Raw genomic sequence first — 17,191 nt, 5'->3', positions numbered from 1 at the left:
GCGTTTCTAAAAATATCCGATTTAAATATACTGGAGTTTGTGTTTTGTTGCTTTGGAATTCAGGGAAAGGAGTTCTGTGACTAACCTCGGGGGGCGAGGGAGGAAGAGATATTCTCACACGAACCGAATGGCAGTTTAACATATGGCGGGAAGCAAGCAGCCGGCTGACAGCACACAAAATATTTTTTTATATATCATCGAGAGAGAGAGAGACACGCAGACAGCAAGAACAAACGTGACCTGTTTTGGGGAGGAGTCTGAAGCATTAGACAGGTCTCAGATTCTTAGAAACAATAAAAAGTTCAAGTGCGATTTCCCATCACTTCCAAGTCCGCCCCCCCCCCACAGTAAATTTATAACTTAGCGGTGCCAAACAATACACAGAATAAACTAAAACCTGACCCATCTCCCGCTTGCACCTCAAGACACTGCCTCCGGGCAAATCACTAGAAATGATAATAATAATAAAAAAAGTATCAAGTGATTTGATACTGTTGTAAAGACAAAGGATGCGGATACAATGGCTGGAGAGGGTTCGACTAGTTTCCCCTCCACGCTTCCGACTCGAGAATTTCTAAAGCACCCACCACTGATCACAAATTAGATGGATACATTTCGCAACAATAAAAACAGCACCTTTAGTGTCTATGCCCCATATAAATAACTGCAACTCTGTTGCACCAGCTGATACGAATCCTCGCAACTAGTCGAGAGCATCTACATCCGTGCACCCTTTTCCTCTCTCTCTCTCTCTCTCTCCCCCCCCTTCCTCCTTCCTTCCTTCCCTTTCCACTATGCCGCTACGAATCAGACAGGGAGTCCGGGACAAAGCGGTGTAGGCAGCAGCTGGAAACCCGGAGTAACCACGCTGTGCGGTGCGGCCGCGTTGACACGCGAAAAGGAATCCGAGTCAGACAGCTTTTTAAAAGAAAAACCGATGTTAAAACACATCACTCGGATACATAAGCCATACTTTCCCACTGGCGGTGCCCCCTCCGACCCCGATGAGAAAGGGTTTGCGGGGTTTGTGGTTCTGGACCGTCTGATCGCTGTCTCCTGCCATGATGCACAGCCCTCGATTATACTGAAGCCCTTCTCTTCGAATCCGTTTTTTTGGCTGGTCCTAGTGAGAAAGGGCTAACTCGATTGGATTGCCTGTAGCATTTCTGAAGAATACCCGAATTTATAATACTGGATGATGACTCACTCCCCCTCCTACATTTAACTCAGTGACTCGAGAAAACCGCCATCCCCAGTAGCATTGCACAGGCATTTCAACTTTATACTCAGGGTCAGGGGCGGAGCTATAGCTGAGCATTGGAAAAGAACCACCCATAGCTCACTTTATTGGGAATAACCAATCAATGGCATCTAAAGTAATATGTCGTAAAAAAATCTTTGAAAATCATTTTTATGGCGATTAAACAACTTTAGAAAAACCAAAGCCAAAATACAAGAAGATGTTAGTAAACTTTCAGAATGGACGTGTAATTGGCAAATGAATTTCAATATAGATAAGTGTGGGGTGGTGCATTTTGGTAGGAGGCATTAGGAGGCCACATACTCCTTGGAAAATAAGAGCCTGAATAGGGTGGAGGAGCAAAGGGGTGCAGGTGCAGGTGCAAGACATCCCTTCACCACCTGTCCCAGATGGAGACGTTCCTGAGGAGGAATACCTTCGACCACAAAGCCGTCAGACAGTGGTCAACATGAAATATCCTGAGAGTCCTTCAAGGAAAGGAGAGGATCGATTCGATTGGGCATTTCCCCGACCAGATTGTTGATGCCATTTGGCAGAACGTCTCGCCCCCGGAACTGACCAACAGGCACCAGGATGTAGCCTGGATGTTGGTGAGAAGGGCCCTCCCAGTGCAGTCCTTTCTACACGCACGGAATCTCAGCGCCACCACGAGCTACCCTCGAGGCTGCGGCAGGGAGGAGACCGTCATCCACCTTCTGATGGGCTGCCCCTTTTGCGCAGAGGGTGTGGAGAGAGATGCGTTGGTATCTTTCCCAGTTCATCCCCAACAGTTCGGTAACACAGGACGCTTTGCTCTACAGGGGCTGTTTCCCGGTTCGCACACCGAGACAGATATCACCTGTGGCTGGAAGACCATCAACTTGCTGAAGGAGGCCCTTTGGTCTGCCCGAAACCCGCTGGTCTTCCAGCTGAAGGAGCTGTCCACGACCGAGTTTTGCCAACCAGCACACTCCAAGGTCCAGGACTACGTGCTGCGGGACACACTGAAGTGAGGTGCGACCTACGCAAAGGCTTTATGGGGAAAGGCCACAGTATAAAGCCAACTCGCCTTGTATTGCACAGGATGTATTAGAAAATATGTACGGTGTTTTATAATTGTAATAATGAGATCATAGCACATACAATCTGCACTGGACTGCATTGCAGCATTTTGTGTCCTTTATTTGAACTGTGTAAATTTTTAAATTTTATAGAATAAAGTATATTTGGAAATTTTAAAAAATCTGTTCTTAACAGTTTAATATCTGATACATCCCCCATCTGGGAACCATATATTAAATTGATCTTTGGAACAGCGAGACGTAATAGGGGCTTGTGCCGTCCACTCCATGCATCGTCCCAGTATTGCAGTATCGCTGGGAACGGTGCACCTCCCTGTGGGGAGATACTCAAAATGAAAACCAGATTTTTTTCAGCAAGCACGTGTGTAATGTATTACTGAGAATAAAGCTGATATATTGCACTTTTAAAAAATCTAGGCGTAGACATTCATAAATCATTAAAAGTAGCAATGCAAGTTAACAAGGCTATAAAATATGCGAACAAAGCACTGGGGTTCATTTCTAGATGGATAGAATTGAAAAGCAGGGAAGTTATGTTAAATTTGTATAGAACCTTGGTAGACCACACTTAGAGTACTGTGTACAGTTCTGGTCTCCATATTACAAACAGCTGTGGAGGGACTGAGATATTGCAAAAAAGATTTATAAGAATGATACCAGAACTGAGAAGTTATAACCATCAGAAAAGATTGTACAGGCTGGGGCTCTTTTCTTTAGAAAAGAGAAGGCCAAGGAGTGACCTAATAGTGGTCTTTAAAATTATGAAGGGCTCTGTAGATCCCAAGTATACCTATTCAGAGCCTCCTCCTTAAAAGGAGAAATGTAAGGAATCTTACAACACCAGGTTATAGTCCAACAATTTTATTTTAAAATCACAAGCTTTAGGAGATTATCCCCTTCGTCAGGTGAATGAGTGAAAGGTTCTCAAATCGCATATCTTATATTAGGCTGGGACAGCATCACACCAATCAAAAGGTGTCGTTGTTGTTCAAACAGGCTAGTCACGGAGAACAGCACGTCCCAGTACACTGGATATACATTGTGTCAATTATACAGACAGAAAGAAAGAGACCCAAATGGCAGAGAGAGAGAGAGAGAATATTAAAACACATAACTTTTTTTTCCCTTTTTTCTGGTGGGGTTACGTGTAGCGTGACATGAACCCAAGATCCCGGTTGAGGCCGTCCTCATGGGTGCGGAACTTGGCTATCAACTTCTGCTCGACGATTTTGCGTTGTCGTGTGTCTCGAAGGCCGCCTTGGAGAACGCTTACCCGAAGATCAGTGGCTGAATTTCCTTGACTGCTAAAGTGTTCCCCGACTGGGAGGGAACCCTCCTGTCTGGCGATTGTTGCGCGGTGTCCGTTCATCCGTTGTCGCAGTGTCTGCATGGTCTCGCCAATGTACCATGCTCTGGGGCATCCTTTCCTGCAACGTATGAGGTAGACAACGTTGGCCGAGTCACAGGAGCATGAACCATGTACCTGGTGGGTGGTGTCCTCTCGTGTGATGGTGGTATCCGTGTCGATGATCTGGCATGTCTTGCAGAGGTTGCCGTGGCAGGGTTGTGTGGTGTCGTGGACGCTGTTCTCCTGAAAGCTGGGTAATTTGCTGCGAACGATGGTCTGTTTGAGGTTGGGTGGCTGTTTGAAGGCGAGTAGTGGAGGCGTGGGGATGGCCTTAGCGAGGTGTTCGTCGTCATCGATGACATGTTGAAGGCTGCGGAGAACATGGTGTAGTTTCTCCGCTCCGGGCATCCCCACATCACGGCTTAAAAGGAGAATCATTGAGTGAGAACTCTAAAATGTAAGGTGACACACCTTGGATTGTGGAACTACCACACCTCAGAGTCCTATGTAATTTAGCCAAAATAATTCCATGAAAATATGGGGAGGGATTAATTACACATAGGGTGCACTGATAAAAGACTATTTAAATATGGGAAAAGTTCAAATACTTATTATCTGTCCTTTTTATAGTGAAAAGGACATCATGCCTTGTGAACTAACATTTTTCGCAACAAGATTTTATTAAAATTTACATTGATTTGGGTGATTTTCTTTGTGTTCATCAGGTAAGAGATGTTAGTGCTGTGGAATAGAATGATTTTCTATTTTAGACACCTGTATTGACAGGTCAGGTATAACATAGGCATATGAGCGCAGGCATTCACAGATCAGGTACAGTGCAACCATATCGCAGATCAGGTATAGCCCAAACATATCGCAGATCAGGTATAGCACAAGCATATCGCAGATCAGATATCGCACAGGTATATCTGCTGTTCTCCAACAATGTGCCATAACCTAAACCTCAGAAAGCACCCCAATATACAATTTTCCACTTCAGCCTATCATTTGGTGTCCCAATGATTTTGCCAAATGTAATGCTAATTTGCAGGCAATTTTGTGCCATGTTAGAACTGGGTTGAGTGCCCGCGTTGTCTTTCTATATAGGGCTCTTATTCTTGTCAGAGAGAATACATTTTCCTTCATCAGTCTATTATGGATTTTGAACTCGGGCCTTGCCAAGGCTCACATCTGAATAATGCCCAAACAGGCACAACACAAGTGGTCACCTGACACCATACTCCAGGAAAGAGTCAGGAGAGGAGATGAGGGAGAAAGCTGACAAGAGAAAAAGTATTAATGATATTCAAGAAGACTGAGTAAATTAAATTTCTCCACTATATAAAAAAAAACTTGCATTTATATAGAGCGATTCACAACCTCAGGACGTCCCAGAGCGTTCCACAGTCAATGAAGTACTTTTGAAGTGTAGTCACTGTTGTAATGTACAAAATGTGGCAACCAATTTGCACACAGCAAGGTCCCACTAACAGCAATGTGATAATGACCAGATAATCTGTTTTTAGCGACGTCGGTTGGATAAATTTTGGCTAGGACATTGAGGAGATCTCACCTGCTCTTCTTCGAAATAGTGCCACGGAATCTTTTACATCCACCGGAGAGGGCAGACGGGGCCTTGGTTTAACGTCTCACCCAAAAGATGGCACCTCTGACAGTGTGACACTCCCTCAGTACTGCACTGAAATGTCAGCCTAGATTTTGTGCTCAGGTGTCCGGAGTGGGACTTGAACCAGAGGCAAAATTCCAACACTGAGCCAGAGGAACTATAGAGTTTGGCCTAGGAGGGACCAAGACAATTCAGCCTAGATTCTGGTGGCCAGGAAAGGATTGTTGCGATGGCTTAGTATATTTCCGTACAAGGTTGAAATAAGCAAGTTGCAGTAAGTTACACAATGAGCACAGGATTAGAAAAAACAACTGCAAAATTCACAAGCCTTGAGCAAGATTAGAGATCGGAAAAAAACGTTTTCCTCCATATGATAGATGTGTGGAAAAGACACACAGAGAAGGCACATTTAAAGAGAAGCTGGGCTGCTCCCTGCTGAGAAGGGATTTTTGAGGATTACTGCAGCTTATTTCATAGAAGGCATGGGAACTTAGTGTTCTTTAAAGAGTATCAATAATGGTAGTGGGGAAGGGAATTCATGTTAGAACAGCCATATATGGACTCTGGATTGACTGAGGTTGGTTGGCAAATGGCCTTTTGCCACTTTAGAATTTCCTGTGCCGCAGAGGTGAAAGGGCAGTGTGATAACGCTCTGTGGCACAAGTCCCTAGGCCTGCAGGAATTATATCTCACAAAGGTGGAACTACTAAGATTCACAAATGTTTGATTTCATACATTAACCATTTGAAAAGGAAAAGAAAGAAATCAGCCTGGTTTTCTTCAACTTAATCTTATAATCTAAAAGAAGAGCATTGCATGACCAAATATGGGGAAAGATTTCATTTTTAAAATATTTGTAGAATATCTATCTACTACCAGTTCATATTAATGTGGCGTAAGTTGAACTCCTTGGGGTTATGCACTATGTAATCAAAAAGATAGAAGGGAGAGAGGGCAACTTTGTCTTTCGCTTCTGTTTAAAGCAAGTCAATTGGCTAGCACATATCTCAAAACACAACCTTGAGGTCTACTTATAAAGTGCTTGTATCCATTTTTGGAACCAACCAAAAAACAGTAAGATTCATTTTATCAATTTTTTTTTCTGCATCAATGACTATTTTTGTTAATTCTTTCTGATGACAAAAATCTCTCTGGTTATGCAAAATACATGATTTCTTTGGACAAATGTAGAGAAGACCACTCCATGACTTTTAGCCAAAGTTCTGGCTAATATGTTAAAAGCTTACATTTATTAAAGAGATGGCCTGATAGCAGGCAGACACAACAGATCTTTAGTTTTCTTTGGAAGTACCATTTAGCAGCAGACATACTTATCTCTGGCAAAAACACAGTCTTCCATGCCATATTATAAGAGAGTTCAGTGATTCAGGGTGGCTAAGGAAGTTGTTACTTAGGAGCGGGAGTAGGCCATTCAGCCTCTCGAGCCTGCTCTGCCATTCAATTAGGTCATGGCTGATAGAATGTGAAAGTCCATAATCAGTAGTGCAATGACATCACTGCATGGCACCACAGGAAAAAGGGACACAAGTTTCGTACTCCACGCCACTGAGTTCTCAATCTCAGAAATACTGCTGTGGGGAGGCACTGAGCACACACTAATCACCCGCAGCGAGGAGAGAAAATTGAAAGGAAAATTATTCAATACTGCTTTTGCATACCTCCTGTTTATCAGCTCAAAGCAGTATCAGCAGAGACCTGAAATCAGATTGATTGCAGATGTGCTTGGCTCAGAAACACTGGCGAAAAAAAAGACTCTCTCCAATCAACCCACTGATCCCTAGAAACTGTATTTCCTTAATTTTGCTGACAAGTTGTTTTTAAATAATTTCAAAAGTATTGTTCCAGTAGTTTGCCAAAAGCAAACATATGGACTTTGCTAGCAAATATATTTCTCTTTCCAGAATCACGATAGGGTCCCTTTTGTCCTCACCTTCCACCCCACCAGCCTTCATATTGAAAGGATCATCCTCCGTCATTTCCGCCACCACCAAACACATCTTTCCCTCCCCTTTCAACATTTCGAAGTAACCGTTCCCTCCCCGACACCTCTTTCATCACCCCCACACCCACTTCCCTTCCCATGGCACCTTCCCCTACAAGCATAGGAGGTGCAACACTTGCCCCTTCACCTCCTCCCTTCCCACCGTCCAGGGCCCCAAACACTTTCCAGGTTAAACAGCGATTTACTTGTACTTCTTTCAATTTAGTATACTGTATTCGCTGCTCACGATGTGATCTCCTCTACATTGGGGACACCAAATGCAGACTGGGTGATCACTTTGCTGAACACCTCCGTTCAGTCCGCAAGCGTGACCCTGACCTGCCGGTCGCTTGTCATTTTAATTCTCCGTTCCACTCCCACTCTGACCTCTCTGTCCTCGGCCTCTTACACTGTTCCAATGAAGCTCAACGGAAGCTCGAGGAACTGCACCTCATCTTTCAATTAGGCATTTTACAACCTTCCGGACTCAACATTGATTTCAATAACTTCAGATCATAACTACTGCTCCAATTTTTTTCAGACAACAGGTGCTGGTAATGGTTCTGCTGTTGCCATTTACAGCTCCTCTAGACCCAGCTTTTTTTCTTAATCTGTCCCATTACCACCCTCTCTTGCCTTGCACCATCATCCCTTTTGTCATTTAATCACTCGTGCCCTCCGCCCTCTCACCGACCTTCCCTTTTGTTCTTTCCTTCCCTCCCCTTCCTTCCACCCCACTTTGCCTCGCTCTGTACACAGTTAGGAGAATTTGAAAGGAAAGATTAAATGTTGGATTGCCAATTTAGTGCTAAATTTTAGGCAGTTTTGTGCTGTGAGTCAGCAGGAACAGTAGGAACTGGACCTACAGTAGGCAAAGTCATTTCATTTGTTTTTTTAAAGCAACCTAAACTATGGTTTATAACTTCAATTATATAAAATTGATTTTTTTTTTGTGTAGTTTATTTGTATTTTCCCAAATAAAGTTAAGTAAATATTAATTGCTCTTCGTATAACATCAGAATAAAACAAAGGAGCAAATGAGTTTTTAAGGTATCTCGGTTCCTGGCTATATACTGCCTTTTTGTATTTATCTATAAATGAACAGCAGTTATAATATTGTGACGAATCGATTTCAATCCATTTCAATCCATTAATTTTGAAGTTATAACAAGTTAAAGTCCTTATAAACAAGTTAAACAAATACCCCACCACCTAGACATTTTGGCCCCAGTGGATGGGGCCGGATTTGTGCTCAGGGGATCTGCTTCTCCCCTTTTCTAGAAGGCAGTTCCAAAAGCTGAGGGAGCATGCAAGTGAAATCAAAATGAAGGAAACAGGGCCTTCATCATTTGCCCTGCTTGAATGCTAGACACCAGCGCACCTGTTAGGCCCAGGGGTGCAGCTTTCAAATGCCAGCTGAGGGTGCCTTCAGGGTTTTTTCCAGGAGAGGTTGTCTGTGCAGTAACTCTCAGAACACTGTCGTGGTCAGGCCCTAGCAGCGGCAGGCGAAATTTTTCAACAAAAGAAAAAGTATTTCAGCAGCTCGGTGGCTGTCTCTTCCTCCCTCTGCAGTTGGCTTCCAAGACCTCCTGCAGTTAATTTCCGGCCCTATTCCATGTGGCTCCCTGGTGGAGGCTGAGAAGCCACCCCAGGCATGCAGATGACCAGGGTCAGAAAGTTACATCGTGTCTACAGCACAGAAACAGGCCATTCGGCCCAACCGGTCTATGCCGGCGTTTATGCTCCACATGAGCCTCCTCCAATTCTTCTTCATCTACCCCTATCAGGATATCCTTCTATTCCTTCCTCCCTCATGTGTTTATCTAGCTTCCCCTTAAATGCATCTATACTATTTCCCTCAACTACTCCTTGTGGTAACACGTTCCACATTCTTACCACTCTTTGGGTAAAGAAGTTTCTCCTGAATTCCCTATTAGATTTGTTAGTAACTATCTTATATTTATGACATCTAGTTTTGGACTCCCCCACAAGTAGAAACAATTTCTCTACTCCAACCCTATCAAACCCTATCATTATCTTAAAACCTCTATCAGGTCAGCCTCTCAGCCTTCTCTTTTCTAGAGAAAAGAGTCCCAGCCTGTTCAACTTTTCCTGACAAGTATATCCTCTCAGTTGTGGTATCAACCTTGTGAATCTTTTTTATACCTTCTCCAATGTCTCTATATCCTCTTTATAATATGGAGACTAGAACTGTGCACAATACTCCAAGTGTGGTCTAACCAAGGTTCTATTCAAGTTTAACATAACTTCTCTGCTTTTCAATTCTATCCCTCTAGGAATGAACCCCAGCGCTTGGTTTGCCTTTTTTATGGCCTTATTAATCTGCGTCGCTACTTTTAGTGATTTGTGTATCTATACCCCTTGACCCCTTTGCTCCTGTACCCCATTTAGAATCTTATTATCCAAGCCCTTATTCTCCCTACCAAAATGCACCAAAGTTGAGGTCGGAGAGGGTGGGCATCCTCTTTGCGGGTGGAAGTCTCACCATACCAGAGATGCCCTCTCAATCGGAAAGCCTGGGCTAATCTGTTTACTTAAAAATTGTAAACAATTTTACAACACCAAGTTATAGTCCAGCAATTTTATTTTAAATTCACAAGCTTTCGGAGGCTTCCTCCTTCCTCAGGTAAATGTTTACAATTGTCAACCCCAGTCCATCACCGGCATCTCCACATCATACTTAAAAATTGTAAGGCTTGGTGTGAATTAGAGATAACAAAATATTGTGGCAATATCATTTTGCCTTCCAAACTAGGAAAGAGTTATGCACAAGGGCTGATTTCAGTGAAAACTTCCACTGAGGTTAAAGTGACACCAATTTCACAAAAAAGTATTGGGTAACCTATTTTTGTTTGCTTGCAAATAGACATCACAGTGAAGTGAAGTGGGTCACCTGCCCTAATATCTCCTTATGTGGCTTAGTGTCAAATTTTGTCACAAATACATGATAATCTAAGATTTGGCTCCTACTGTTTATTACCTCGTGTAATATAGGAATATAGGAACATGAGTAGGCCATTCAGTCCCTCGTGCCTGCTCCGCCATTTGATAAGATCATGGCTGATCTGTGTTCTAACTCCATATACCTGCCTTTGGCCCATATCCCTTAATACCTTAATATAGTACCAATATTGCTAAATCTAGGATTCGATACAGATTTCAATAAGCCTGATGAAATGATCCCCAACTTACCTGAAAGTCATCCTTTATACTATGCAAGGCCACCTACTTCCACCTATGTAATATTGCCTGCCTCCACACTTACCTCAGCCCATCTGCTGCTGAAACCCTAAACATGCCTTCATCACCTCCAGATATGATTACTCTAATGCTCTCCTGGCCAGCCTCCCACACTTCACCCTCCATAAACTTCTCATACAAAACTCCTGTATCCTACCCCACACCAAGTTCTGCTCATCCATCTCCCCTCTCCTCACTGACCTACATTGGCTCCCAGTCCCCCAATTCTTCAAGTTTAAAATCCTCATCCTTGTAGTTAAATCCCTCTCACCCCTGCCTATCTCTGTAATCTCCCCAAGACCTAAAATTCCCCAAACTCTCTCTCCTCATGCATTGCCCTCCCCCCTCACCCCATCATTGGCAGTTGTGCCTTCAGGCACCTAGGCCTCACACACAAGAATTCCCACCTTAAATCCATTTCTCCTCCTTTAAGACCATCCTTAAAACCCAATCCTTTGACAAGCTTTTGGTCCAAAGGACTATACCTGAGCATCTGACAAAGGGACTACACCAGAAATGTTAACTTATCTGTTATCTCCACAGATGCCGACAAATTTGCTGAGTGTCCCCTCCCTCATATTACCTACACTTTCAAAACCCAAGCTTGGTGCCTGCTAACCATTACCTCTAAAATTCCTCACCTCTCTTAAAATCTTACACATAAAGTCTTCTTAACTTTGTGTCCTGCACGCTGGGCCTTGCCTATTCATGTAAGTTTCTTAATTTTATATATAAAATCTTTGACCCTCCCCTCCCCCCAATTCTCTATTATTTTGGGGAAACATCCAACTGAAGCACTGATGGGGTGGAGGGGGGGGGGGGAACAAAAAACAAGTCGCCTGCTTTTTCTTCAGTTGATGTGTGGCCTGAAGAAAGACTAAGTTATAGTCCAGCAATTTTATTTTAAATTCACAAGCTTTCGGAGACTTCCTCCTTCCTCAGGTAAATGTCCTCAGGAAGTCTCCGAAAGCTTGTGAATTTAAAATAAAATTGCTGGACTATAACTTGGTGTTGTAAAATTGTTTACAATTGTCAACCCCAGTCCATCACCGGCATCTCCACATCCTGAAGAAAGACAGTGGAGATAAACAGAGCAATCCGTCAAGCAGCCTTGACCACAGATTGTTAACTCATGCTGTCACTGATTGACAGCCCAGCTGACCATACAGAGCTTGAACTGAACGTTCCAATGTGGGGGGGGGTTACCCAAGTAGCCAATCGGCAGAAGGGGGCGGGACCAGTTCCCTTCCTCTTTTCACCGTTCGAGACTGTGTTTGCCAGCAATGCGCATGCGCTGTATCGCTGCCCGTTCGCATGAAGCGACTGCCGTCACTCATAAAAATACTTTTAATAACATGGCTGAAGGGTTTCACGGTTTAGTAGTGAACACGAAAAAAGACATTTAAAACGGATCGTGTTCAATGCTCTCCTCCCATCAGCCATCGCACTGATCCCCTTGCCTGTTGCTAGGGACAGAGACAGACCGAACCCAGCCCGACTCTGTCGGGACAATTATAAACCTCCCTCCGCCGCCATCATCATGAGTACCATGTTCGCTGACACGATCCTGATCGTCTTCATCTCGGTCTGCACCGCCCTGTTAGCCGAAGGTGAGTGTGTTTCCTGTCGGTGGTGCGTTGTCAGGGGGTCAGGGACTGGCTGGGCCTGTCGGCCTCTCACCCACTCCTGCTGCGTCCTGCAGCCTGTCGGGATTTGTGACCCACCCAGGAGCCTTTGGGAGAGGGGTGAATATAGGCAAAATAAAGAATGTTACCCGGTATTAATGGCGTTACACCCAGCTGGTAACGTCCCCCCCCCCCCAAGGATTTAATACACTTTGTAAAGAAAGACTTGCATTTAAATAGAGCCTTTCAGGACGTCCCAAAGCGCATTACAGCCAAGTGTACAAGTGTAATCACCGCTGTAATGTAGGAAACATGGCAGCCAATTTGTGCACAGCAAGGTTCCACAAACAGCAATGTGATAATGACCAGACAATCTGTTTCAGTGAATTTGGTTGAGGGATAAATATTGGCCGGAACATCGGGGCGAACTCCCCTGCCCTTCGAAATAGTGTCACGGGATCATTTATGTCCACCTGAGAGGACAGATGGCAGCTCGGTTGAGGGTCTCATCCAAAAGGTGAGAAAGTGCAGCACTCTTTCAATATGACCCTGAACTGTCAGCCTAGATTAAGTGTTCAAATCCCTTGGGTGGGATGTGAACCCATGACCTTCTGATTCAGAGGTCCTACTAAGCCAAATGTCACTGTTATATGCAGATAGCTGCCTGTCCTAGGGGACTGGTGATAAATGGCACTGTGTGGAGAAGTGAAATTGTACTAGTGACTAAGTGATTAGTATTGTTTGGAGAGTATCTCAAAGGAGAGGAATAGGTTGAGTTGTGATGTCCCATAGTTAAACAGCCTAATACTTGCTGTCCAGACTTGTGCTTGAAGATTGGGCACTTGGGTGGAGATTGCAGAGGAACAGGGAGGGAGGATACCGATGGAGCTGTACCCCATTCTGAGTTGGCACTTGGAGGAGGAGAAAACATCCATATAAAGTACAAGAATTATTCCTAAAAAAAACACAGTAACAAGCTTTAAAGATCTGTAGCAACATAAATGGTTAGAGTGAATTGTTTCTGAAGTATTGAAGTAGATTAGGTGTACTATATCAGTATAAGAGAATGTTGTTACTCATAAACTAAAAATGGTGTGGGGTTGCTAAAAGTTAAGTAGCTCAAATGTACTGGAAGACCAATCAAAAGGTTCCACAATACTAACCATCACTGAGTAGTAAATAAGCATTACTCTGATTAGCCTTTCTTAGACGTGCTAGAGGTTTGTGGTTGGGTGCCTCTGAAAAAAGGACTACAAGAAAGAACATCAGGAAAGAAAAGCTAAAGTGCACAATCCATTTTGGACTGAAAAAACATAATTTATTCCCAAAACTGTTTTGAGATGGAAACAGGTTGGCAACATTTTAGCGTGAAATGCTTCCACCACATTTCAATTTTTTTTAAAAACCTTCTCAAATATGTTTAAAACATGACTGGTGGTAGTTAAATATCAGTCTAAAGACCTTCCATCTAGCCTAGCTTTCTACCTTCAATTGTTGCCTGTATGAGGTATCAATATCTGTTTTGCCAAAACTTCAACCCTTTTTCTAACATACTCAAACTCAATGGTTTCTTTTAGATCACAAGTTTATAAACTTTTCTGGGGAACTCTGAAAATAGTGACTTACCAAAGGAAAATACTGCTGTAATTGCAGAAAATGTTTGTGTACAGCAAAAGAATGTACTAATAAGTTGACAAGCACAAAATCTGATGACTGACAGACAGAAATTTGAAGATGTCAAAACTCCTGGAGATTCCTTCATAGGCTATTGTCCACGAACCCCAGTTTGTAAACCTATGTTCTAGATTGAGGTATTTTTCTCTAATGTTGAGATAGATTTGTTTCCATGACAAATCATAGTTAGACAGTTCTCCCAACTCATAACGTTACACTTTGCAGAACTTCTGGGTACTTACACTGCCGGAAGGAAACCTGCCGTCCTTACCCGGTCTGGCCTATATGTGACTCCAGACCCACAGCAATGTGGTTGATTCTTAATTGCCCTCTGAAATGGCCTAGCAAGCCACTCAGTTGTAAAATCTCGCTAAGAAAAGTCATAACAAGAATAAAACCGGACGGATCACCCGGCATCGGACCACTAGGCACCGGACACGACAACGGCAAACCAAGCCCAGTCGACCCTGCAAAGTCCTCCTCACTAACATCTGGGGACTTGTGCCAAAATTGGGAGAGCTGTCCCACAGACTAGTCAAGCAACAGCCTGACACAGCCATATTCACAGAATCATACCTTTTAGCCAACGTCCCAGACCCTTCCATCACCATCCCGGGGTATGTCTTGTCCCACCGGCAGGACAGACCCACCAGAGGTGGTGGTACAGTGATATACAGTCAGGAGGGAGTGGCCCTGGGAGTCCTTAACATTGACTCTGGACCCCATGAAATCTCATGGCATCAGGTCAAACATGGGCAAGGAAACCTCCTGCTGATTACCACCTACCGTCCTCCCTCAGCTGATGAATCAGTCCTCCTCCACGTTGAACACCACTTGGAGGAAGCACTGAGGGTAGCAAGGCCACAAAATATACTCTGGGTGGGGGACTTCAATGTCCATCACCAAGAGTGGCTCGGTAGCACCACTACTGACCGAGCTGGCCGAGTCCTGAAGGACATAGCTGCCAGACTGGGCCTGCGGCAGGTGGTGAGCGAACCAACACGAGGGAAAAACTTACTTGACCTCGTCCTCACCAATCTACCTGCCGCAAATGCATCTGTCCATGACAGTATTGGTAGGAGTGACCACCGCATAGTCCTCATGGAGACGAAGTCCCGTCTTCGCACTGAGGACACCATCCAACGTGTTGTGTGGCACTACCACCGTGCTAAATGGGATAGATTCAGAACAGATCTCGCAGCTCAAAACTGGGCATCCATGAGGCACTGTGGGCCATCAGCAGCAGCAGAATTGTATTCCAGCACAATCTGTAACCTCCTGGCCCGGCATATTCCTCACTCTACCATTACCAACAAGCCAGGGGATCAACCCTGGTTCAATGAGGAATGTAGAAGAGCATGCCAGGAGCAGCACCAGGCGTACCTAAAAATGAGATGCCAACCTGGTGAAGCTACAACTCAGGACTACATGCATGCTAAACAGCGGAAGCAGCATGCTATAGACAGAGCTAACCGATTCCACAACCAATGGATCAGATCAAAGCTCTGCAGTCCTGCCACATCCAGTCGTGAATGGTGGTGGACAATTAAACAACTAACGGGAGGAGGAGGCTCTGCAAACATCCCTATCCTCAATGATGGCGGAGTCCAGCACGTGAGTGCAAAAGACGAGGCTGAAGCGTTTGCAACCATCTTCAGCCAGAAGTGCCGAGGGGATGATCCATCTCGGCCTCCTCCCGATATCCCCACCATCACAGAAGCCAGTCTTCAGCCAATTCGATTCACTCCACGTGATATAAAGAAATGGCTGAGTGCACTGGATACAGCAAAGGCTATGGGCCCCGACAACATCCCAGCTGTAGTGCTGAAGACTTGTGCTCCAGAACTAGCTGCGCCTCTAGCCAAGCTGTTCCAGTACAGCTACAACACTGGCATCCACCCGACAATGTGGAAAATTGCCCAGGTATGTCCTGTCCACAAAAAGCAGGACAAATCCAATCCGGCCAATTATCGCCCCATCAGTCTACTCTCAATCATCAGCAAAGTGATGGAAGGTGACATCGACAGTGCTATCAAGCGGCACTTACTCACCAATAACCTGCTCACCGATGCTCAGTTTGGGTTCCGCCAGGACCACTCGGCTCCAGACCTCATTACAGCCTTGGTCCAAACATGGACAAAAGAGCTGAATTCCAGAGGTGAGGTGAGAGTGACTGCCCTTGACATCAAGGCAGCATTTGACTGAGTGTGGCACCAAGGAGCCCTAGTAAAATTGAAGTCAATGGGAATCAGGGGGAAAACTCTCCAGGGGCTGGAGTCATACCTAGCACAAAGGAAGATGGTAGTGGTTGTTGGAGGCCAATCATCTCAGCCCCAGGACATTGCTGCAGGAGTTCCTCAGGGCAGTGTCCTAGGGTGAACCATCTTCAGCTGCTTCATCAATAACCTTCCCTCCATCATAAGGTCAGAAATGGGGATGTTCGCTGATGATTGCACAGTGTTCAGTTCCAGTCGAAACCCCTCAAATAATGAAGCAGTCCGAGCCCGCATGCAGCTAGACCTGGACAACATCCAGGCTTGGGCTGATAAGTGGCAAGTAACATTCGCGCCAGATAAGTGCCAGGCAATGACCATCTCCAACAAGAGAGAGTCTAACCACCTCCCCTTGACATTCAACGGCATTTCCATCGCCGAATCCCCCACCATCAACATCCTGGGGGTCACCATTGACCAGAAACTTAACTGGACCAGCCATATAAATACTGTGGCTACGAGAGCAGGTCAGAGGCTGGGTATTCTGCGGTGAGTGACTCACCTCCTGACTCCCCAAAGCCTTTTCACCATCTACAAGGCACAAGTCAGGAGTGTGATGGAATACTCTCCACTTGCTTGGATGAGTGCAGCTCCAACAACACTCAAGAAGTTCGACACCATCCAAGATAAAGCAGCCCGCTTGATTGGCACCCCGTCCACCACCCTAAACATTCACTCCCTTCACCACCGGCGCACAGTGGCTGCAGTGTGTACCATCCACAGGATGCACTGCAGCAACTCGCCAAGGCTTCTTTGACAGCACCTCCCAAACCCGCGACCTCTACCACCTAGAAGGACAAGAGCAGCAGGCACATGGGAACAACACCACCTGCATGTTCCCCTCCAAGTCACACACCATCCCGACTTGGAAATATATTGCCGTTCCTTCATCGTCGCTGGGTCAAAATCCTGGAACTCCCTTCCTAACAGCACTGTGGGAGAACCGTCACCACACGGACTGCGAAGGCGGCTCACCACCACCTTCTCAAGGGCAATTAGGGATGGGCAATAAATGCCGGCCTCGCCAGCGACGCCCACATCCCATGAACGAATAAATTT

General features: G+C 45.0%; 3 protein-coding genes and 1 pseudogene across 3 annotated transcripts in view; 2 read left to right on the top strand and 2 right to left on the bottom strand.

Moving 5' to 3' along the window:
- The window catches only part of uck2a (uridine-cytidine kinase 2a), a 29,138-nt gene extending 27,851 nt beyond the window's left edge, over window positions 1-1,287 (bottom strand). Inside the window, exon 1 of the mRNA XM_067990683.1 lies at window positions 974-1,287. Coding sequence (XP_067846784.1) covers window positions 974-1,063 — 90 coding nt within the window. The 5' untranslated portion in view covers window positions 1,064-1,287. The remainder of the gene's footprint in view (window positions 1-973) is intronic.
- A 1,175-nt stretch (window positions 1,288-2,462) lies between these two features.
- LOC137326047 (U2 spliceosomal RNA) lies at window positions 2,463-2,636 on the top strand (annotated as a pseudogene).
- A 531-nt stretch (window positions 2,637-3,167) lies between these two features.
- On the bottom strand, window positions 3,168-12,280 carry LOC137325508 (uncharacterized). The gene is made up of 2 exons (XM_067990684.1): window positions 12,109-12,280; window positions 3,168-4,091 (listed from the first exon to the last, which is right to left on the bottom strand). Exon 2 carries the CDS (start codon window positions 4,076-4,078, stop codon window positions 3,464-3,466), a length of 615 nt encoding a protein of 204 aa, XP_067846785.1. The 5' UTR covers window positions 4,079-4,091; window positions 12,109-12,280; the 3' UTR covers window positions 3,168-3,463.
- Window positions 11,813-17,191, top strand: part of tmco1 (transmembrane and coiled-coil domains 1) — a 26,475-nt gene continuing 21,096 nt past the window's right edge. Inside the window, exon 1 of the mRNA XM_067990685.1 lies at window positions 11,813-12,170. Within this exon, the coding sequence (XP_067846786.1) occupies window positions 12,101-12,170 (70 nt within the window). The 5' untranslated portion in view covers window positions 11,813-12,100. The remainder of the gene's footprint in view (window positions 12,171-17,191) is intronic.

This window comes from Heptranchias perlo, chromosome 9, assembly GCF_035084215.1.
Source record: "Heptranchias perlo isolate sHepPer1 chromosome 9, sHepPer1.hap1, whole genome shotgun sequence".
NCBI lineage: Eukaryota > Metazoa > Chordata > Chondrichthyes > Hexanchiformes > Hexanchidae > Heptranchias > Heptranchias perlo.
Note: the sequence above shows the minus strand (reverse complement) of the source record. Positions and strands in the feature narration are given on the sequence as shown.

Coding starts and splice junctions, on each gene's coding strand:
- LOC137325508 (XM_067990684.1), bottom strand. CDS start 4,078: ATGCCCGGAGCGGAGAAACTACACCATGTTCTCCGCAGCCTTCAACAT.